Source organism: Melopsittacus undulatus, chromosome 2, assembly GCF_012275295.1.
Source record: "Melopsittacus undulatus isolate bMelUnd1 chromosome 2, bMelUnd1.mat.Z, whole genome shotgun sequence".
In the NCBI taxonomy this organism is placed as follows: Eukaryota; Metazoa; Chordata; class Aves; order Psittaciformes; family Psittaculidae; genus Melopsittacus; species Melopsittacus undulatus.
The window spans coordinates 101,093,136-101,115,560 of NC_047528.1; the positions used below are offsets into that span (position 1 = coordinate 101,093,136).

The 22,425-nt window shown below is 43.3% G+C and overlaps 2 protein-coding genes across 6 annotated transcripts in view; one reads left to right on the forward strand and one right to left on the reverse strand.

Annotated features, from left to right (window-relative positions):
* Window positions 1–14,709, forward strand: part of CFAP44 (cilia and flagella associated protein 44) — a 44,831-nt gene extending 30,122 nt beyond the window's left edge. Inside the window, exons 23-34 of the mRNA XM_034074656.1 lie at window positions 228–393; window positions 1,344–1,521; window positions 4,414–4,917; window positions 6,276–6,479; window positions 6,879–7,068; window positions 8,039–8,170; window positions 9,602–9,732; window positions 10,832–10,948; window positions 11,844–12,045; window positions 12,740–12,900; window positions 13,655–13,789; window positions 14,327–14,709. Of these exons, the coding sequence (XP_033930547.1) occupies window positions 228–393; window positions 1,344–1,521; window positions 4,414–4,917; window positions 6,276–6,479; window positions 6,879–7,068; window positions 8,039–8,170; window positions 9,602–9,732; window positions 10,832–10,948; window positions 11,844–12,045; window positions 12,740–12,900; window positions 13,655–13,789; window positions 14,327–14,464 (2,258 nt within the window). The 3' untranslated portion in view covers window positions 14,465–14,709. The remainder of the gene's footprint in view (window positions 1–227; window positions 394–1,343; window positions 1,522–4,413; window positions 4,918–6,275; window positions 6,480–6,878; window positions 7,069–8,038; window positions 8,171–9,601; window positions 9,733–10,831; window positions 10,949–11,843; window positions 12,046–12,739; window positions 12,901–13,654; window positions 13,790–14,326) is intronic.
* A 1,322-nt stretch (window positions 14,710–16,031) lies between these two features.
* The window catches only part of BOC (BOC cell adhesion associated, oncogene regulated), a 54,579-nt gene continuing 48,185 nt past the window's right edge, over window positions 16,032–22,425 (reverse strand). For all 5 annotated transcript variants that reach the window (XM_031051325.2, XM_031051326.2, XM_031051324.2 and 2 more), the window contains 8 exons: window positions 22,214–22,395; window positions 20,933–21,038; window positions 20,620–20,742; window positions 19,747–19,968; window positions 19,108–19,334; window positions 18,472–18,551; window positions 17,302–17,495; window positions 16,032–16,733 (listed from right to left, as the gene is read on the reverse strand). In XM_031051325.2, the coding sequence (XP_030907185.2) occupies window positions 16,549–16,733; window positions 17,302–17,495; window positions 18,472–18,551; window positions 19,108–19,334; window positions 19,747–19,968; window positions 20,620–20,742; window positions 20,933–21,038; window positions 22,214–22,395 (1,319 nt within the window). In that variant the 3' untranslated portion in view covers window positions 16,032–16,548. The remainder of the gene's footprint in view (window positions 16,734–17,301; window positions 17,496–18,471; window positions 18,552–19,107; window positions 19,335–19,746; window positions 19,969–20,619; window positions 20,743–20,932; window positions 21,039–22,213; window positions 22,396–22,425) is intronic.

Below are 22,425 nucleotides of genomic sequence, written 5' to 3' on the forward strand. Positions count from 1 at the left end.
ATAGTTTTCAATGTTTAGGTCAATGTCAGTGATTGTTTCTCAACCCCATGGGTAGAATGTGACCAAGTCAAGTAAAAGAACCCAAATATTTTCAGAACTTCCACTATACTGGAACTATACTAATTGACACCAGCTCTACAGGAGCTGTCCCAGGGTTGGTCTAACTAATTGGGCCTGCACTGTGCTGCATGGTATTTACATCTTCACTTGGTTATTTTTTGGTCCAGGTACTAGAATTTCTGAGGGTGAGGAAGAAATTGTGGAGCTCACAGAGGTCCAAAAGCCAACAACCCGTTATATAGAAAGCAGACGTGAGAAAGTCAGAAGATCTGTTGAGAAATCTGACAAGGTGAAGGCTAAGATCTTGAAGAGGAAAGCAGAGTGGGAGGAATTGTGAGTCTTGAACTAGACTCTGCCCTTTTAGTTCTGCTTCTTGTCTGAGGTCAAGTAATGTTATTTAGCTGTCACATGGCACTGTAATCTCTCTCCCTAGTTTTTTGTCTTCCTAATGATTGTAGTTAAAATAGATGAGTTTTCATATATCTCTGAGTCTCAAGAGACTCTGACTCAAGAATAAACGTCTCAAGAGACTTCTAGTTAGTTTCTCTGGTTCTTCTAAAATATTAAAAATCTTGGATTCAGCTAGGTAGCTGCATCTTCAAATAGGGTGTAAAAAGATGTCTAAATCGACCATGACTGAGGTACACTTAGACCATTACAATCAACTTTTGGTTAACTCTGCTAGCACCACATAGAGCAGATGCTGTAACAGCTGTGTTAGGTCAGTTGTACTAACATCACAGCCACTATGTGAGTGTCTGTGATGCTCTGTGCTGGTCTTTATCTTGCGAGGCAAGAAAGGTGGACAATACATCTTTGAATGCTCAAAGAAATACTGAAGTTCTTCATTAGGAAATGAATGACAGGGAATAGGACTAATGTAGAGTCAGAATACAAGGCTTCTAAGGTTATTGTCTAACAATATAGAGTAGAATCAGGTATTCTGTGCTACAGGCTGGTGGAGTGTTGACACACAGCTTCCTGAGATTAAGAGCAGTGTGTACACACTAACCCCAGAACTCAGTGTAAAGGTTTAACCTGTCCCATCGTAGCATTTTGTTGTAAGAGTTCTTAGGGGAGAAAAAATAATCGGAGGTTTTAATTTAGATGTGCAAGGATATTCTTTCCTAAGTAGCCGTTCTTTTCTGAAAGAGGCTGTGTGATTCCTGATCCCTAGCTTGCCTCTATAGCATTGTTGCATAAATCAGAAAATATGAAAAGACTGGGTTTGTTCACCTCTATGCTTTCCATCAGAAAGTAAAGCTTTGGTTTGTACCTACCAGATACAAGAGCAAACCTAGTGATGACTATGAGAGTCCCAAAGATGTTGAGGAGATCAAAGCGGCACAGGAAAATATAGGATGTTATAAGCTGAAGTCTGCCCCTAACTACAGAGTCCCTGAACAAGAGCTTATGAACATTGAGAAGAAGGTGACACAGCTTACATCCCTGGAAGTGTTGGTATGTAGACTGATGCAGTGATATGTATGTTTTCCCCTTCTGTGGGGAGGGAGGGTAGTGTATTAGTCACTGAAGAATTGTTTTGAAAGGAAATCAAAGTGGATGTGGGAAAAGTCCTTGAAGGATAGGCAGTGTTGAGCCAATTTTAGTTACAAATCAGCCTTTCTCTTGTGAACTGCTGGAACTCACCAAACTCAAACCTGCATCAACCCAGGATAACTCTCAGCTAGCTCTTTACTTCAGCAGGAACATCCATCTTTTTGAATTCTTTAAAAAGTCTTATAATCAAGTAACTGATACGCTTTCCTTAAAACTCTGACTTAACCCTTGCCATGAAACACCTTTACAAAAACAGGGATATGAACAAGGACAGGTGTTTCTAGTGTGGCTTCTCCATATTTGCACTTTGGCAATTACTCGTTCTGGGTACTAAGCATTGGAATCTTCCTGAGAAAGCAGGTCTTTTGGAACCACCTTTCTGCACCAGGACTCCTACAGCTACTACATGTCTTTTAGCCACAAAGACACAAGAGGCTCAAATGTTGTGCAGTATTTTTATTGCTTTCTTTGTAACTTTTTTCCCTCATCTTTCTTCTCATAGGAACTGTTTTTAATTTTATTTGACTGGAGTCAAAAAGAGTGACAAATTTCTTTAGCTGAAAGAACTATGAAGAAATATATCTATTGAACTTGGAACTATCTAATTGCTTTTTGGTAGGAAGGCCTATTTTCTGCCCTGCTTACTGACATGCTTACTGAGGAGCATCTTCACTGCATGGTTTATCTGTTTTTTAGAGAAGTGTAAGTTATACTCTCAATAGCTGTGAATCTTTTCCAGTCTTAACCTCATGAACTGTTGCCTAATCTCTGCACCCTCTAGGCTGGGTCACTTTGATAGTGAAGTCTAAGTGTTACAGAAACAATGCTATAGTCTTGGGGATTTGCTGGATCATTTTAATCTCATGCTTGGGCTCCAGTACTTCATTAGAGTGCTTATATTACCACATACCCAGTCGAATGCTTCGCACAGGTCCAGGTAGATGATGTGGACTCCTCTGCCCCTATCCATCAATTCTGTAGCCCCATCGTAGAAGGCCACCATATTGTTCAGGCATGATTTGCCCTTCCATGCAACACTTTCCGTGTTGGCTGTCACCAATCACCTCGTTGTTTTTCATGTGCCCTAGCATGCTTTCCAGGAGAATATGATCCTGTGACACACAGAGGTGAGACTGACTGGTCTGTAATTCCCTGGGTCATCCATTTTCCCCTTCTTGAAAATGAGGGTTATATTTCCCTTTTTCCCGTCGTCAGGAACTTCCCCTGACTGCCATGATTTTTCAAGTATAATGGCCAGTGGCTTTGCAACTTCATTCGCCAGCTCCTTCAGGACCCATGGATGGTTTTCATCAGGTCCCATGGACTTGTGCACAGTCGGGTTCTTAAGATGATCTTGAACCAAATCCTCTCCTACAGTGGGCCTAAGGTTTTCATTCTCACAGTCCCTGCATTTGTCTTCCAAGAGTTGAGCAGTGTGGCTAGAGCACTTGCTGGTGAAGACTGAGGCAAAGAAGTCATTGAGAACTTCAGCCTTTTCCAAATCCAGGGTAGCCAGTTCTGCTTGTTTCCAGAGAGGGCCCACATTATCCCTAGTCTGTCTTTTGTTTGCTACATACCTGTAGAATCCCTTCCTGTTATCTTTCACATCCCTTTCCAGACTCAATTCTAACTGGGCCTTAGCTTTCCTGACCTGATCCCTAGCTTCTTGGACAACGTCCCTGAATTCTTCTCAGGCCACGTGTCCTTGCTTCCACCTTCTATATGCTTCTGCTTTCTTTCTGAGTTTTCTCAGCAGCTCCTTAGCTATCCATAGAGGCCTCCTGGCCTTCATGCCCCATTTCCTTCCTATTGGGACGCAACACTCCTAAGCTTGGAGCAAATGATCCTTGAATATCAGCAGTCTTGGGCGCCACTGGCCTCTAGGGCTTTGTCCCAGGAAACTCTACTAAGCAGGCTCCTTAAGAAGCCAAAGTCTGCTCTCTTGAAGTCCAGGGCAGTGAGCTTGCATGAAATCCAAAAGCCTTTGACAGAATGTCTCTTTCCTACTTTTGATATTGCTGTCTCCTGTACTTTGAAAATTCAGAACTTTGTTCCAGTTCTAACCACCTGCAGTATCTGTGGTCTCAGCTTCAACATCACATATAAAAGACAAGAATCTCATCTGCTTTTCAGAGCCTACATTTGTGGATGACTGCTTCAGTATCTTTGAGGTTATGTGAGATAACAGCTTTGTTTCAATGTCTGTCTCCAAGAAGTCTAGATTTCTGTATAGATGCACATTTGGTAGTGTGTACAGTAAAGATCCTCTTGGGACCTCTTTAGTTTTGTGAATGGAAGCTTGCTTTACAAAATACTAAAAAAATATCTAAATTTCTTGTTGTTTGGGTATTATTTGTACTGTATGCCCAAAAAAGAGCCATATATCAAAGCTGAGATACTCTCTTTATTTAATGAGACAGCACAAATGATTAATCCTCTAACACCCACAGCTTATTTTCACAGCTTCTGGTTGCTTTCTGCACTGCTTCAACATCTCTTGTCAAGAAACTCACAATCATGCCAATAACTTTAAGAATGGGGAAGCCTCATTTCCCTTTTTACACCTTTGTTATTTTTCTGTGAACAAGAGAGGTGGTTCCAAAGATTTTAAAATCATAGACTGAAAGACAGCTGTTTAAAAATGCTAATGTGTGGAGATGGTACAGAAAAGAAAGCTAGTATGGAAAGAAGGAAAGTCAGTCAATATGACAAGCCTCTTAACCATTACTTGTGTCAGCAAAACTATGTGCTATGTTCCTGAAGAATCCTGCTAAAACTGTTTTTCCTTTGCAGATCCATAAGAGGAAAGTAAATATGAACAAGGAGATTATGTCTCTGCGGGATCTCAAGGTTTCTGTCATTGAAGAAATCAAGTGTTTTGTGAAAGAATTGAAATGCATACAAGCAGCCTTGGATTTACCAGAACGCCTCCCTCTTCCCCTGATCCCTCAGTTACACCCAGATGAGGTTCCTGAAAAAAAGTTTGAGTACAACACTGACATCCTCCTGAAGTTCAAAGAGGATCAGGAGGCCAAGCCAAAGCCCCAGGGACAATTGGAAGGGTCTCCTTCATATCATTCATTTAGGCAAGGGTTTCTTCGAGCTCCGTCCATTAAAGAGGCTGACTCCATGACACAGGCTGCAGGTGCACACCAGATGAAAACAGCCTCATCTGTGGTCACAGAGCAGCAAAGGGTTTCTGAGACAGAGAAGGCAGAGCCAACAGAAATAGAACTGGAAATTCTGAAGAGAGAGAAGATAAAAAATCTGTACTTGCAGGAGACCTTGATTAAAAAGGTAGGAAATCAAAAGTTATTTTTGTCAGATTGAACAATCCCACTGCATGAGAAATAAACCCAAAACATCTTCCACCTCAGGATTGCAGCTACTTTTGTCTTCTGGAGTTTAGGAAAATGCTAGCTGGTGCAAATTTACGATGTATATCGCTAGAAGTCTTGCTGTGACCTGTGTGCTGACTACTATCACTTGCAAAATAGATCTTAGATTTCTTATCGATTGCTCTATGAATCTATGAGCTTAGAGGCAAAAAAAAGTAAAATATTAGAAATTACTTTAAAAGTGACAAAGAGTTAAAAAAGGAGCATCACTACAACTGTGTAGATTCGTGATGTTCTCAGCTCTTAACTGTAGACTCAATCCTTTAGTCTCAAAATTTTATTTAATTGGAAAAGGTATAAAAGAGAGTAGCCAAAATCCTTAGTCATGGAAAAGCTTCTTTAAAAGATAAATTAATAAAGCACCTTTGGCCTGGAAAAGGGGTGACTGAAAGGGTTGTAGCAGAGGTGATAAAATTATGAATAGCATAGAAGAGTGGAAATCATCTCTTAAAAGGAGGAGAGTTATCAAACAGTCACATAGAAAGCCTGAAACATTCAAATGGAAATAGTTTTTCCTATCCAACAAACTAAGCTTTGGAACTCAGCATTAGGATGTGGGGGATGCTACAATTTGATAAAGTCTGGAAGAAAAATCCAGTCAAAGCTGTTGAATGCAAACATATTGCTTCCATCTCAGGATATCCCTAAGTCAGAGTTTGGGAGGATACAGAGAAGAATGTGCCAGATGTGTATGACTGTTCACATGTTTGCTCTGTTTCTTACTGTCTTCTCTATCAGCCATGACTCTTTGGTCTACCCCAGTACAGACACCCTTGTGTTCATGCGTGTGAAGGTTTTGAGAGAATAGCCAAATGCTGCTGTAATTATCGCATATAGATATATATGATGCTGCTGGCAACTGCTAGTACTGATTTAACTGCAGATGTCTAAGGGAAGAGCTGGGAGGTGCTCTGAAAGAAGTCAGCCAAGGGAGAAGCCATATTTATTGCTGCATCTGGGATTGTTACATGAAATTCTTAGGCTACTGTAAAACATTCTCTGAAGAGTAAAATACTTCCAGGCTGCAGTGGGATGCAGTGAAACATTCCTGTGAAGTTCTGGTGATTCTTCTACTATTGTGCTAGAATGAAGACATATTTGGGGTTAACTATCTAAGTGCTTCAGTAATCAGTAAAAAGCATGGGTGAACTGTTGATTTGGCAGAGAGGATCTCTTGTGCTCCTTTCTCTAGCCTTACATATTTAGCTCAGTTCCTAATACTTTTCCTGTTCCTCATCTGACTCTCGTATGCTCCAGATCAATGCACTGGTGATCAACTTTGATGCTGAACTTCGCTTTCTGCGTCACAAGAAACTGAAGCTGGATGTGCAGATGAAAAATGCTGAACTGCGCTACGTCACATGGTATCAAGAGCTGCTTATCTTGAAGAACTTTGAGAAACACGAGAACCTTCGCCGGGAACGTATTACTACCCTCATCGGTGAACAGGAGGCCATGCAAGTAAGTAGGCTGTGTGTCTCTGGATTTACCAGTACCACTAATGTACAGCTCAAAACAAAAGCAAGTACATCGTGGCATCTCTTTATTTTAGCACTGATTCAGTGTTAAGTTTTGAAAGAGGAGAAACTTTTGATGATCAGCCTAGGATGGTCGCTTTTACCTTCCAAAAGTTAATCTTTTCATAATCTTAACAGCTGTATTTTAATAGGTACTTTGTGATGCGGAATAAGTGACAAATCTTATGTGTAAATTGAAGAACATACTTCTAGGTTTTGCTTGATTGAAGAATAGGTTTAAAGAGAGAAAGACAAGTTTTGCGTTCCCACAACTTCACAAATACATCCTATATATACACACACATAGGTTGAATTTTTTAACTAAGTTTTTTTGTTTGTTTAGCCAAAATTGAATGACTGCATTGCACAGATTGAGGATAGAAAGTGTGAGATTATAAGGCTTCAGGAATGTGAGAAAGCTCTTTATGCCAACTTCCAAGCATCCCTCGGAGAGAACAATGAGTTTGCTGATTTTCTGACCAAGGTTCTGATGAAGAAAGTCAAGTGCGTGGAAAAAAGAGAAAGAGAAGCAGGTTGGAATACTGTTCTTTTCATTTTATGGATTTGTTACACTTAGTTCCATGTGATTGAGTCAATCTAGCTGGTGCCCTGAGTGCATGCAACACAGAACTCAGTTCAAAGAGTCATAGATCAGACCCACCTAGAGTTGTTTCTGTACGGACCCGTGTTCTGTAGCAGCCATCTTGACTGGTAACGATGATGTAATTCAGTCTCTAACATGACTACATTTGGTCTGATGGCAGTTCCTGCAATTTATTTCCTATAACCCAGGTCTTTGAGGACTGATGATAATGGGTATGAAGAAGAGGCAAAGCTTTAAATAGGTACTTCCTATGCTGTACCAATGATAACTATAGATAAGTGATGAGTCTCTCACATTCATGACATTCTCCTTTAATCTGTCCATTGTCTAATGAGAGATCAGAGACCTAATTTGCAGTCATCTATTATTCACAGGACTAAAAACATTATGAAAGGATTTCATTTATCTTAGTGACTGTTTTAAACTGGTAAGGCTAGGAGGTCTTACTGAGCTAAAATACTTGTGCTCTTGCTCTGATTTGGCTTTTGATTTCATGTGGGACACGGTTAGCAAGAAGTGCAGATAATTGTAATGCTTTTGTGACAGTTTTGTGCCTTCGTATTTTGCTTGGTTGATTAATCTCTGTAGTAGAATGGTAAACCCATAATGTTTAAATTCCTAGCTCATCTAAAGAGAGGAAACATTATTGAAGGAAGTCCCAAAAATGTGCCTGTGTCTGTGCCTTTGGCAGTACCAGGTGATCTCCCTCATTTTTTCTTCTTCTTTTATTTTCTTTCTGTGAAATTATCAGATAGATGCAATAGGCACGAAGTGCCTGGATTCACATATTACCAGGATGATCTTTCATGGATAATTGTATAACTGTTCACCAGCACATTGGCATAATGCACAGCTAGTGGGTTTGGGGGTGTTCTGCAAGTATTGTCCTTTTCTTCCAGGCGAAGAACATGTGAATGAAGAGCAAGATGAAGAAGATGAGAATGAAGAGAATGATGGAGAGTCGAGTTTGGGGACTGATGAAAATTCTGTATCTGAAGATGAAGCCTTTGATGACTCTGTTTGCCCAGAGAGTACCTAAGCCATCATTTCCTTGGGTTGACCACTTGTTTAGCTTTAGGGGCAATCTTGAATTTTGTGCGTTTTTCATAATTCACTGCATACTAATGCCATTAATGGCCAGAATGTGTGTACTTCTCCTGAGTGCAGCATTTCTTCCCAGCAAATCTCAGGGGAGATGATAGTGAAACCACTGCTAGTATAGGGTACCCTTATTAAAGAGTTTGGGAAAATAGAACTTGACTAAGCACTAAAAATTAATTATTTTGTGTAAAGAACCATTCACCATTTCACAGCTGTTTTCTAGAGGGGAAAGGCTTCTCTCAGGAGTGGAGCTGTAGCTGTTCTCTGGGAACCTGCCTCCTGGCCTAGCTGTATCCCTGTTTAGGGAAACTCTGCAGGACCCTACAGTGCTGTTAATTTAAGCTCTTCGTTACCACCTTGTGGATTTATGCAGCCTGTTGCTAGGCTGCTTTCTTATGAGTATCTGAACAGTTAAGAGCTTTACTGCAAAATCCTCTTTATTCACTCATTCAACAAAGGCAAGTAACTTCTGCCCACCCCCTTTAACTAGTTTAGGGTGTTGGGGTTTTAAAAAATCTTTGTGTGATATGGCCATGTAACAACACTGCTTTATTTTCATCTAGAACTTAGCAAGAAATTACTTTATAATATTTTTCTCAATTGGATTTTAGCATCATTTTGACAAATTGAATTTTTGATTCATCTCCTTTTCAAGAAATCTTGGGAAGAAATTAAGATTTTTACTTTTTATTAAAAAAAGTCCATATTACTAATTTAATAGGGAAATTACATGTTGCACTAGCCTCTTTATTTGTTTCTTTATGTGTCATTTGTTTTGCCTTTATCGGACTATTTTTTTCTTCTTCTTTTTATTATGCCTGCTTATTTGGGCATAGTTATGCACTTTATTAGTGAGACTGGTCACTGCAATTAGATAGAAGTTCACAGATCTTCCTTTCTATGAAACAAATAAAAAAGGTCCTATGAACCCTCAGCTTGGTTTACAAATAGAGCTATAAACGATGCCTACAGGCAGTTCATTTATGGTGGAGGGTGCTATGACAAACAACTACCTGGTCACATAATTGAAGATTATATTGTATTAATTACTGGGACTGCATTACTTAGAAAAGCTAACCTTCGAGCACTCCTCTTTAATATTGGCTTTGATGCTTTTAGTCTTCTGGAAACACGCTGTCTTGACTGTAAAGAAAAAAATATCTGTCCAAGACATTCCCCCCCTCACAGAGCAACGTGGCTCCCATGGTTTATGTTTGAGAAAGCTCTAGGGACCCAAGAGCATGGTCTTATTATGGGTAACATTCGGCAATGTGCACAGTACCGGAAGCCAATAGCTCAAGCCTGCAACTATACTCCAGTCTTAATGAAACTAAGCTATTCTTTGACTCTTTCTTTCTCAGACTGCAGTGAGGCACTCTTCCAAAACACCATCCAGCTCTGGCAGAAGAGGTTAGAAATTGAGGAAGCTTTAGCAAAGGAGAAGAAAGTTGCTGCTAACCTCAGAAAGAAATATAATGCCTTGGCCAAAAAGGTATTGTAGTGTTTTCTTCTCAGCGAGCATCAGCTGGCTCCATTACAGTGAAAATGTGTTAACCATTTTGGCTAAGATTTTAAAACAAAATCTTAACCCTTTGAGAGGCCTCAGTTTAGGTAGAGATGTCTGTGGCAGGAGGCAGCTCAGCATGGGTCACCTTTCCTCCTGAAAAGGGTAAATCAAGATGATCTGGCCTTAGCCACCATGAGGCTGGAGTCAGGCTTTGGGTCCATCATGAAGCAGCAGATTCAGAGGAAACAGATTCTGATTCAGAGGAAACCCCTGGTGTAGCCTAGCATACCCTCTATGCATGTGTATGGGGACAGAGAGATTAAAGAATACTTGTCCTAACACATATGCAGGTTAAAATAAATGCATAAAAATGCTATTCTTCCATTTATTTCTTTTGCTTTTAGTTACTTTCTTCTGCTCTTTGTCATAGTAATGACTCTATAAACTCTGTGCAAGTTTTCCTTTCAGCTTTTTTTGAGCTCCTGCATTCATCAAGACATTTGATTTATATTAATTCAAAAATATCTTAATTTGAAGGGTTATCCGGGATAGAGAGAGAGAGTTCTGCCAAAATAGCATTATGCAAGTCTTGCTTTTATTGTGTCTCAAAAATATTCCATCAAATATGCTTAACTTACAATGTTTTTTGTTTAGTTTTTAAAAGCCTTTCTAAGTGCCAGCTGCCACATACTCACCCTGGGGTCTGACATTTGAGTCTGAATTGTTCTTTTCTCATGCAGAATCAATAAGCATTTTCAGGCATAACCTAATAAAAAATATCTTTTAGACTGTAGATCTAGAAGTGTTTTAGATGCTAAACAAAGCAGCTGTCTCTTGATACATACATGGCTTCTCTACTAAAGAGACATTATAAGTGTGCAGAGGTACTCAGAGTAGAATTTTGCTTGAGTATGTTGATAAGCCTTGGGTCTGCCTGTGAAACTCATCTATCAGAGTATGTAGGGAAAAAAAAGATAATCTTTTTCCTATGCTTCTTTCCCTTTGGATCAGGAACTCTTAACAAGAACCTTGAGTATTTGAGTACCACAAAATTTTTGTTTGTCCACAATTTGTCTTTCTGCAGGCAAAAGAACTGGAAACCAGTTTGGACACAGCAGACAGGGAACTGGATACCTTCCAGCGGGAAAAGCAGCAGAGGATGAATGATCTATACGTAACTGTGCCTTTGAAACTCCATCAGGTAATTCAAGATGTTGTGCATCTGCAGCTGCAGGATGGCCAATGTACATCTGAACAATGGTGTTACTATACTTTGGGGCCCTTAGTTCCTGAATCACCATAGTCTCCTGGGAGTGAATTGCCATTAATTGAACTTCATGCTGCTATTTCCTCTAGATTCATTCCTCCTCGTTCTCCTTTTCCTATACTGACAGAAAAGTGGCAAGGACAGAGAGGTCAGCCCATTGCTGAAATGTGCATTGTATTCAAGTGGTTTATAGGTTAGTCATGGGATTTTGTTTCAGGTCTATACCCACTGATGCTCTCTTGGAAAAAAAAAAACACCTCCCCAAAAAAACAAACCAAAGAAGTCCCCAGACTATTGAAACTATTGTGAGTATTGCCAAATTAGTAATGCTGTATTGGATGCAATGCATTCATCTACACATCCCTGTGAACACAGGGATAATGAGAAAACTCTTATTTCCTCTAGGCTGAATCTTGTCCTCAGAGAGAGAACAAGCCTGTTCTGGCTTATATACCTCTCAGGCAAGCTAAGTTCTCTGTGTGTTCTATTTCATTAAAAGGCTGGTAATTAAGACATACAAGTCTAAGGCCTGACTACACAATCCTGCAGCTCCTGGATCATTCAAAAGTACAGTTGACAGGGAGTCCCTTATTCCCCTCTTCTTCCAAGTGCCATAGAAGGGTAAACATCTTTATGCAGTCATCACAGCTCTCAGTAGTCTTTGAGCTTTCCTGAGTCATAGTGATTCCCTGACCCAAAATGTGAGCTGTGCCCAAGCTTACTATTACCTCACTCATTAGTTCTCTAACACTTACACCTTTGTTATCCAGAGAGATCACCAACACCCTTCATAAGTAAAGTCAGCCTTGCTTATGGCTGTTTCTTCCAGGTGGAGTACTTGATTAATGGGGAGATGCCCCATGATTTCTCCCAGGCTTTGGTATTTACCAACCAGTCCTTAGAGTATTTGCAGAGGAGAATTGTGGACCTACATAAAGAAAAGTTAATGCAAAGACAGATCTATAAGGAAGCTCAGGAGCAACATGAGCAGCTTATCCAGGACAAAAAGGAGATGGAGATAACAATTCGACGTGAGTAACAGAGACTCTGAACAGCACAGCATACTAATGCTCATTCTGTCCCCCTCACTTGGTGTGGGTAACTCACCAGATGTCTGTCTTTACACTCACATAGATGTCACAGCTGGTTACTGCAGAAAATCAAACAGAAAGAGCAGATGAAGTGGAATGTTTTGATGAAGTATTGGTAGTTCTCCAGCACTGCAGTCATTAGGCTTCTGAAATCATTTGGGAACTTGGTATAAGGCGCGTTGACTGAGAAGAGACACTGGAAGTCAGGACACATGATTGCTATTTCTGGCTGTAAACCAGAACTGCTAGGAAAAATGTACTTTCCGCAAAGCTTTTTTTGGCAGTTTCCTCCTCTGTGTAACACAGGAAGAATGAAACAAGCTCTAATCAAAACACTTTCCCAAGGGTCAAACCCAAAGATGTGTCTAGCACCACCAGACCTCCAAAGGCCTTGTACGGCCTTTGATGTGGGAGCAGGTTACTAGAACTGGCTTAAAGTGTGACTTAGTGACACATACAGTCATGGGCAGGGACAGGCAGCAACATTCAGTTGTGAGCTTTCTGTGGGCTTGCGTGAATTAATTATTACAGAGCAAATACCAAAGAGCTCAGACAAAGAACTGGGGATAATGCAGAAGTTCTTACTAACCAATGAAAGACAGTGCTGCCATTTGTGCCCTACCCCTTCTATTAGAACTGGAAGAGAAGTGCAATTACCTCATGATGAAGAAGTTTGGACGGCTGGTTGATTTTGAAGCAGTTCAATCATACTCTGCTAACATACGTGTGGAAGAGTTGGAAGTGCAAATAATGGAGAAAGAATATGAGCACTCCCAGGAGCTCAAAGAGTGGGAGGTAAGGAGCAGGAAAAGAGCGTTATGATGATCTGTCAAGGTTTAATTTCTCCGGGACTGAATAATTATACTAAAATCTTTTGTGAACATGTTCGTGTTTGAGGTGTTTTTCAGTTGTCATTAATAGACAGTAATGTCCAACTCTCATTTTCTATTATTCCTACCTTTGCTCCAGTTGCTGATGCACAGACATTCTATTCTTCATTAAGGTAGTTGATGATCTTTTTATGTTACTTTCCTCAAATGTATCTTTCTGCTTCAGTCCCTTACATGAAGTTATTCCAGAGTGCTTTCCTTTGGGTTTCACCTGCCATTCACCACCTACTGCCTCCTCTTGCCACCTTCATCGACAAACTGAGTTCAGGGCAGCCCTGGTTTGTGCCTGGGGCACTAGTCTGTACAGTCTACAAAACTCATGTCTCTACCTAGGGGGGCCTAAGGCTCAGCTACTTTGGTGCAAGCTGGCAACACTCTTATGCTGCCTTTACATAAGGGCACATACAGAAGTACAATGTACCTAGTGGCTTTCTCTTTCCCACACCTTTGCCCAACTGCTTTACCTACTTAGGCATCTGCAATGTTAAAAAAAAATAAATAGGTGACAGATTGCACTGAAGGTACTGTGTGATCAGATGGTGTATGCAGGATCAGTCTCTTGTTCGCCTCATTTGTGTGACACTTAGATTGTGCCTAGCATTTCTTCCTCACCTCATGCTTTTTGTCCTCTTTCATCCTACCTCAACCTATCTTTCTAGAAAAGAATCTCACACCTGCAGCAGCAGCTAATGAAGCTGACAAAGGAAAACAGCAGCAAGCTGCAACAGCTGAACCAGTTTTGTTTTGAAAAGCATCAACTTGAAACTAAGCTGGCTGCACTGAAGAATGATACGGTAAGCCTTTAACCACTGCAGGTTTGGGGCTGTTCAGACATGGGTAAAGGGGTCGATCATCTGGCCTTCACCAGCTCTCTGCTTGGGCTAATATTGCCTACTTGCACAGGCTGAATGACTGTCCCAGGTCTTGTAGGAAGGGAGATGAATTAACTGATCCTAAAGCAGGCCTTATCTTAGCTTCTCTGTAATTTCCTACTTAGCTGCTTTCTAATACTGAAACAAATTCATTTTGCTTCTAATCAAAATTAATTAAAAAATATCTTGTGGCTAGTCAAAATTATCCCTTTGTTTCAAAGAAATGGACAAATGAAGTATTTTCTTTGGTCTCTATTAGGGAATAGGGCAGCCACCTGTGACAGTCTGAGTCAAGTCAGTGTTCCCTCACTTTGACTTATGAGTAGTTCTGACTGAAGAGTGGAGAAGTCATGGGGCTGTGCTGCCTCTTGGGAAGCTTCTCTTTCCCACTTGAAATAACTTCTACCGTTTATTTATTATTATGTTTTATAGGAGCTATTTTTTTTTCTTTCCTTACAGGGAATAGAATTTCAGCACACCCGAACTACTGACATCAAAGAGAAGGCCAGGCTGGAGTCACGGCTCAAGCGCATCGCTGGTGACACAGCCCTCCTAAGACAAGAAATCAGTCTTCTAAACAGAAAAGGTGGGTACTGAACTCACTGTCCTCAGCAGAAAGGATGAGTGCTTCTTTCTACAACCTTTTTAACCACAGAATCCTGAGACACCAACTGCATCATTCCCTGTTCTTACACCAGAAACTGTTAGTTTTTCTAAGTTTTATTATTTTCCCTTAAAAATGGATGTAGTTAACTATGGCAGTAGTCACACTTGGAAGTGTGAAATTAATTCCTTTGGCTATGCAGGGGTTTAGTTTTAATGGCTATGTTTGTTTCTCCAATAAAAATATGACTTTAGTGACACACACGGAATAAAGAAGTGGAAATACAACTACTAATGGCTGTTATTGGTCTATTGCAGAGATTTGCCCAGGGATGATGCCCTGTCTGTGTATATATATTTCTGTTCTTCACATGAGTACTGTTGAAGGCTGGATATGAGTTTTGCTTGGGCATATAGAGCTTTAGTACTTTTGTCCTCAAAAATGGTAAGAGAGATCTGCCTTAAGGGTGCCTTTTTTATTGCTGAATATCCTAGCAGCAATGGTACTTCTCTGCTGACTGAGCGGGTTAGGGTCAAGAGAAGTGCCCTTTGTTTGGGGGAAAGCAAAGGGACCTTTATCCTCAGGGCCTATAATGCTCTATAATGCTACTGAATACCTTCCCACTTGCTTCTGTAGAAGTGGAAAACTGCACTGTAGTGCAGGATGGGATATTTGCCTGGCAGGAAGAGGGTACAGCAAATGCAAACTCAGCCTGTAATTTCACTGACTTGAGCCTGATCAGAGTGTATGGTTTCAGGTTTTATTCTTTTTTACCTCTGGCATCTGCTATGGCAGCAGTGTGTGATCAGTTACAGCACTTACCCTGTCTTACCGTGGAAACTTCCTTCACCCAAAGCAGAGGGGTTGTGTTGCACTCAGTCCAAGTGCAAAGGTTTTCAAGGCACACAGGGAGACTTGAGGGTTGTTGCTAATTTTAAAGTAAACAGAGTGATCAACCTGCAGCTGCTCTTGCTCTTCCTCCCCACTTCCCCTGTTTTTGCTCCTCTCCCTGGTGTACACTCATCCAGAATCCAACCATATCCCAGCCAGGCACAAGAACTGCCCCTGCTGGCTCCAGCACAACCACATGAATGGCACTTGTGCAGCCTGCCTTTCCAGTGGGTCCCTGTGAAGGTGCTGAGCATCCCCTGTTTCCTTCAGGGGAAAACCCACCCTTGTCCACAGGGCTGGGTTGCTGAAAGCTTTTGAAGCTCGAAAACCACAGGATGGGGGGGTAAGGAAACAACATTTGCAGAGATTTACTTGTCTATCTGCCTCTGTCTGTCTGCCCCATCACCAAACTCATGCAGCTGTCCCTGGAGACACATGAAAATTTCCTCTAGCTGTGCTCCTCACTAGGAGCTCCATGTCAGTTAACTGGTGCAGGCAGCAGCCGTCCCTCTTCTCCTGAGCTCAACATTAAGAACATTCTTATCTGTGGCTATTTGGAAAACTGTAGCAGCAGGAAACATCCTCTCTCCCCAGATGTCCTGCTTGCTGTATGTCTGCAAGTGAAAAAGAGCAGGTTCATTCTGTGTCAGAATTTAGCAGCCAGCCAGCCACAGAAAAGACTAAAGCCTTTATTTTAGATGTTAAAGCGTGGGTTTGTCTTTACAGATAGGCGTCTGCAGATGGAGTGTATGTGAAGGGTTGTCTAAGATGAGCAGGCAGAGAGCACAACTTCAGTCCATCCACAGAGTGGGTTACTGGGACAAACCTCCCTGTGGGGGAAAGACCTTTTTGACAGTATTATCTTTCATGAAGCCCTCATCCAAGAGGGTGCTAGATCTTGGTGGTGGCAGCTCTGTTTGCACCTATGTCCTGCAACGTCTCTTGTGCTGCTGTTTCCATCTTGTGCTCTGATGAACAGCCCAGTGCCAAGGAGAGCTGCTGCTGTATTTCTTGGGCCCTCCTGTGACATTGCTGAGGATGCCTTCTGTCTCCATAGCATTATAAAAAGGCACATATACATCTATATACAAGTGCATAAATATATAAATAGGGGCGTTATACAAAAATAAATACCCATTCTCTTTTTCTCTTTAGAATAAATCTTTTGCAAAAGGCAGCTTGGTCCCTAGCTGGCAGCAGAATGAGTCTCTAAAGGCCTCAGTGGTGGTGGGCTGCTGTTCAGGTGTCTTGGTAGGTCCTGACCCAAAGATGAGATCACTGGATTCTGGGGATGGAGATCTCCTCTGGGCTGGCAGCAATCCAGTCTTTCTATCTCTTCAACTGGCACTAGGCTGAGGCAGCAAGGGCTTCCTGAAAGGGAAAGGAGCAAGAAATTATTATAATTCATAAAGAAATGGGACATGCTGTGGTAGCTCTCTTGTCAACAATCCACTCTATGAGGACAGGTACTCTGATCAAAGAGGAAGAGCTGCATTCTGAAAGCCCTGGCTACATGGGACCTTGATCTTGCGCTTGCACACCACAGGTCTGATCCACACTACAGGGCTGGATCAATGGATCATGTTCTAGGGAGATGGATTCATGTAAATTTTCAGGGACCTTGCTGTTTTACTGGCAGTCTGGAAAATGCAAAATTCAGGACTAAAGGACAGCAGCTCTGTAACTGGAGCTGGGTGCATGCCCTTCCAAGCAGCTTACAGTGCAAGCTTTTGGAGAAATGTGTCCTCTAAAACTGACTGGGGTAATTTACACTCCCCAGCTGCTAGTATAGTCTTTCCATGCTGTTGTGTTAAAACTGTACTTGCTCTGCAGAAGCAAGCATGAACAGAGCCATCAGAAAGGCTCTGCAGTGAGATTTCTCTGCAAGATCAGCCTGAAACAATGAGATGAAACAAACACAGTTTTCCAGACCACTGACCTTGGTGGAAGAGGGGATCCCGCCGAGCATCCAGGCAGGGGCCTCCCGCTTTGCTGCCCATGGCTGGATGATGGAGACCAACAAAGTGCTCTTGAAGGCGAGGACAGTCATCTTGCGGCTGAAGAAGCTGGTGAGTGGAGTCATCTGGGAGACTGTAAAGGAACGAGCTGTCTTCTGTTCTTGGGTTGGGCAATCTGGGGAGGCAGACAAAGAGGTTCAGCACTGTTAACAGATCACAGTCATAGAATGGTTGGGTTTGAAGGGACCTTAAAGATCATATAGTTCCAAATCCACTGCCATGGACAGGGATTTTGCCTCCTTGAAAGCTAGACCTGTGTAACATCTCTGCCAGCCGCATCAATGCAGTAACAGAGCGTTCCTAATGAGGGAAAAGGAGAAATTGGGATGTATTTGTGGGATGGCAATGAGGCAATGGGACCTGTTGTCCATGATTCAACACCTAATGAGCGCCACAGGAGTTGGGAGGAATACCTCCTCCAGGGAGCATGGGAATAATGACTTGATGTCGGAACAAGACACAAAGCACCCACAACTGGATCCTGGCCAGGCAGGGGCAGCATCCAGTTCTTATCAGCATCCATTCATAGATGTTAGCTTCTCTCATTCTACTTTTCGGTCTCCCACTTAGGAGCAGAGGGAGGAAAAAGAGTCAGGGAGAAGTATGTCTTGGCCATCCAGTGGTAGGACAAGGGACAATGGGTGTAAACTGGAGCATAGGAGGTTCCATGTTAACATCAGGAAGAACTTCTTTACTGTGAGAGTGACAGAGCACTGGAACAGGTTGCCCAGGGGGGTTGTGGAGTCTCCTACATTGGAGATATTCAAGGCCCACCTGGACAAGTTCCTGTGTGATGTACTCTAGGTTACCCTGCTCTTGCAGGGGGGTTGGACTAGATGATCTTTTGAGGTCCCTTCCAACCCTTGGGATTCTGTGATCTGTACAAATAAATTATTCCACCCTCAAACACTAAGAGAAATGAGCTTTGTGAAGAGGATTTAGACCAAGAAGGCCTACTGCTGGAGCACGGACTTGATGCCCAAGTGAACCGGGACAGATGGGAGTGTGGTAATTGCAAGCTCTTGCAACCATGTAGTCTTGTGGGTCCTGCTGGATCTTTCCACACTCCCCCTCCACAAGCTAGGACTAACCTGGAGGGCTGGTAGTCTTGCTGAACATTCCCATTTTGGAGCACTCTCGCCTGCAGCAAAGCATTGGTCTCCTCGTGTGACTGGAAGGAGAGAGAAGGATTCTCAGTGGAGCAATGCCACACACCAGCATTAAGAAGCAGGTATTGATCTGGGAACCAGAGCCATGGGGCAGGGAAAGCTGTAACTTTCTTTTGCTACAGAGGATAGTGGAGCTAAGCACAGAAAAACTCACTTCATGCTTACTGCTGAATCAAAGGGGATGATAACCAATTTATAGTCTCTGCTATGGCACTGCCTTAGCCGGTGTTACTATTTGCACACTGAGTCCTCAACATTGTCAGTCCCTGTGAGCTCTGCTCAGGAGAAACAGGAACCATTCCTGTAAGAGCAGCCTTTGCTCACTGCCTCCTCCATACTTAGAGCCTACTGCCTCAAGGAACACTTTTTCACCAGTGTTTTGGAGACCTTTCCATTCCTCTCATGTCTCAGACTCCACTGCAAAGGGGAAATCTTTTTTAAGAAGCCAGTCTTGCCACTTGTATGCTCTGAAGGGTGCCAGACTTGTCTGCAAAAGCCCTCTCACTGCAACTTCCAAGCTCATGTCAAACCAACTTTTAACCACAGGTATGGACCTACCTGTGGCACTTCATCTGGACTGTACTCTCGGGGCTTGGTGCTTGCATACCCCACTCCTGCAGAGGTACAGATGCCATTCAGATGTGCCCCATTGGCGTAGGGCTGCCCATTAACATAAGGATGTCCATTGGCACGAGGAGGAGAGATGCCCCTCAGAGGCACCATGGTGTACTGGCAGGATGAGACCAGCAGCCCAGCTCCTGGGAAGCTCATGTCAATGGTGTGCTCTGCAGAGGGAAAAAAGAGGAATTCTGAGGCCAAAATCAGAGGTAAGGTTGAGCTTCTTGAAGCTCAGCAGGGCTAATGTTAGGCTGTCCTATCAGGCAACTATTCTGGCACCCAAAGCATCCTCGGAGAGGAATGGAAAGGGGGCCTACATGAAAGTAAAGGGAGTGTCCTTTTCCCCCATTCTAGTCCCAGGGGTACTTCCCAGCAAGGTAAGTAGGACAAGGACAAACAGTGGCTTTGTCTTCATGGCGTTCCACAGGACATTTGAGACTGCCCTCTGACCACCCTCTCTCCACGACCCAGAATTTGTGTGCAGCCTCACAATTTGGGTGTTTGACCCAATGACACCCAGGATCAAACATAACCCACAAGGAAAAGCACATCTTGTAAATCTCAAGAAAGAACTCTTACTCTGCTTGGACCAGGCTCTCCAAAGGCAAAAGGGGATGAAAGCCACGATGAGGAGTACGATAGAGCCCAGCACAACGCCTACAATCAAGTATGGCAAGTCGCTGGAACGGGCCATCATGGCTCCTGCCCCCAGGCCATTGTGCCCACCACTGAGTGGGGGATGCTGCTGGGGGGCCACTGTGGAGGGTGGAAGACGACCTGGCAGACCAAGAGACTTCCGAGCTGCAAAAGGAAGAGAGAACGAGCGTTAGACACAGGCAAGGCAAGTGGGATAGCAACCCACTCTAGGCATGTCTGTGCTGCTGTGAAAGGGAAAGACTTCTGTGGTGGCTTTAAAGAAGAGCCCCTGTATGTCAGAGGACTTCCCAGGCTATTGCATACTGCAGTACAGGCAAATCTGTGCTTGGCTTACAGATCTGCCAGACTTCTGGGCTGCTAAAGGAAAAGGGAAATAGCTTCTCCAGAACACACAACTGGACTTCATGCTGTTCCTACCATGACAGTGCAGATTCTTGGAAGACAATGTGGGACCTGCATATAACCAAACACAGGAGTTTGGCACAGCAAGGGTAAGTTAGCCCTTCTGATTCCAGTCACCATCTGTGTGACACTTAGGGAAACAAAAGGTAACCACTCCTTCAAGGGAAACAGTGATGGCCCCTGTACAAGGGATCTGTGAGTACTGGCATGGGGTATATACATATACCCACCAACAGCATCAACAAACCTCTGCCTCACTTCTCCCCAGTGCTGCCTCCATCACCATGCCTGAGCTTGGATGCCACACAGTCAGGCAGAGATAGTACCTGCGCCAGCTGCAGGCAGGGAAGGCAGGATGCAGTGCTCCCAGGGCTGTCCTGTGAAGCTGGTTACCTTTGGTTTCACAGATCATCACGTTGCTGAACTCGCTTTCACCACCCTCGTTGAAGCATTGCATCTTAATGTCATATGAGGTCTCTGGCTGCAGGTGGCTGATGGAGTGCCAGTACCGATCTCCTGAGGAGGGAACAAACACATTGTGCTGTTGGCTTCCTCAGGAAACATGCGGCTGGCACGGTCCTGCAGCACTACTAGGTAAAGCAGCCCTGGACAGCAGCAGCAGAGCCTTTTGTGCACAGGCTCCTTCTGGCTGTCTGCTCTTCCAGAAGGATCCAGCAGCTGGGACCAGTCTCTCACTGTCTCTTACCTTCTACCACATCCTTCTTGTAGTCACTGTCATTGTCACTGTCAGTGGGGCGGTAGTAGATGTAAAAACCATGGATGGGAGTGTTGTTATTGCTGGCTGGGATATACTGCAGAGAATAGGAGAGCAGAAATTAGCAGACATATCTGTGCTCCATATTGTACTAGGTGAGGAGCAGTTGCCATAAATGGGATGGGACAGAAGGAAGTCCCAGAAGTGGAATTGTCCTTGTTTTGCCATTGGTTTGTGTGGTAAGGGCTTCCTTTCAAGAACTCAGTGGTCTCTCACACCTTGCTTCCCAAGTAACAGACAAGCCATGAGTCTGGTCCTGTCACCCCAAGCATCCAGTACTCTGCTCCCTACAACTCTGCAACTACAACTAATGCTTCAGAGAAAAAAATCCTCAAACAGCAACATCTCAGGCTGGGCACGGGCAGGCATACATTCACTTTGACTGAGGCAGGCATACATTCACTTTGACTCAGGCAGGCATACATTCACTTTGACTCCAGCAGGCTCGTGGCTTTCAAACAAAATGCATCTTTCCATGAACCAGTGACCTCAGGAGTCCCGTGTTTTTGAAGACAGCTCTGTTCCTCCTCCACCCAGGGCAGTCCTGTCCCAGCTCCATGTGTTATTGCTATCTTTCACCCAGAAGCTGATAAAACACTGGGTGAAAGATAGCAATAACACATGGAGCTGGGACAGGAGCTTCTGTTTGTGTTTAAATAAACAGCAGTGTGCATCCTACCCTGTAGCAATTTCTGTCTAGAAGCTGCTGGGAGAGAAGAGGGCAATGCATCCCTCTGAAGAAACTCTAAACTGTTGGAAACACTTGGATCTGGACTTGTGATCCAAAAGATCCTTCCCACTCCTAAAAAGATTACCAACACTTAGGACTGCTACCCAGCAAGTGAGAGTGAAGGATGTGTCAGACAGAGGTGCTAATGGATTCCAGGAATTTGGCTGGGAGAGCAAGCAGCTATCCTGTGCATTGCTGAACTGTGCTTGTTGAACAAAATGGTCAAGACCCTGAGATTATCTGCTGAAATGCCTCCTGTGTACAGCACTGGGTTCAGACAAAAAGGGTTTCCGAAGCTCTCTGACTTTGCCCACATCTACATGGCCCAAGCCCAACCCTCCTTTGGTGGAGGGAGCTATTGGATCACAGATGCATTTGTGCTGGTGACAGCCTCCAGTGTGGTAACCTTTAAGATGGCAAGTAGCACCTGCTACACCCCTGCTTCCTGCACGTTCAGTAACTTCCACCCCTACAAACCTTACCATCCACTTCAGCATGATGGTGGTCTCATTGATGGCATCTGTGAAAGTGATGTATGGCCCTGCCACAGGGCGCTCGTAGACTCGGTTGCTGTACCCAGATACCACATACGGCCGAGATGCTGCACTGGGCTCACTCTCTCCCAGGATGTTCAGTGCCCGGACACGGAATTTATAGGATGTGCCTACAGGGAATAATGGGAAATAAAAGAGTT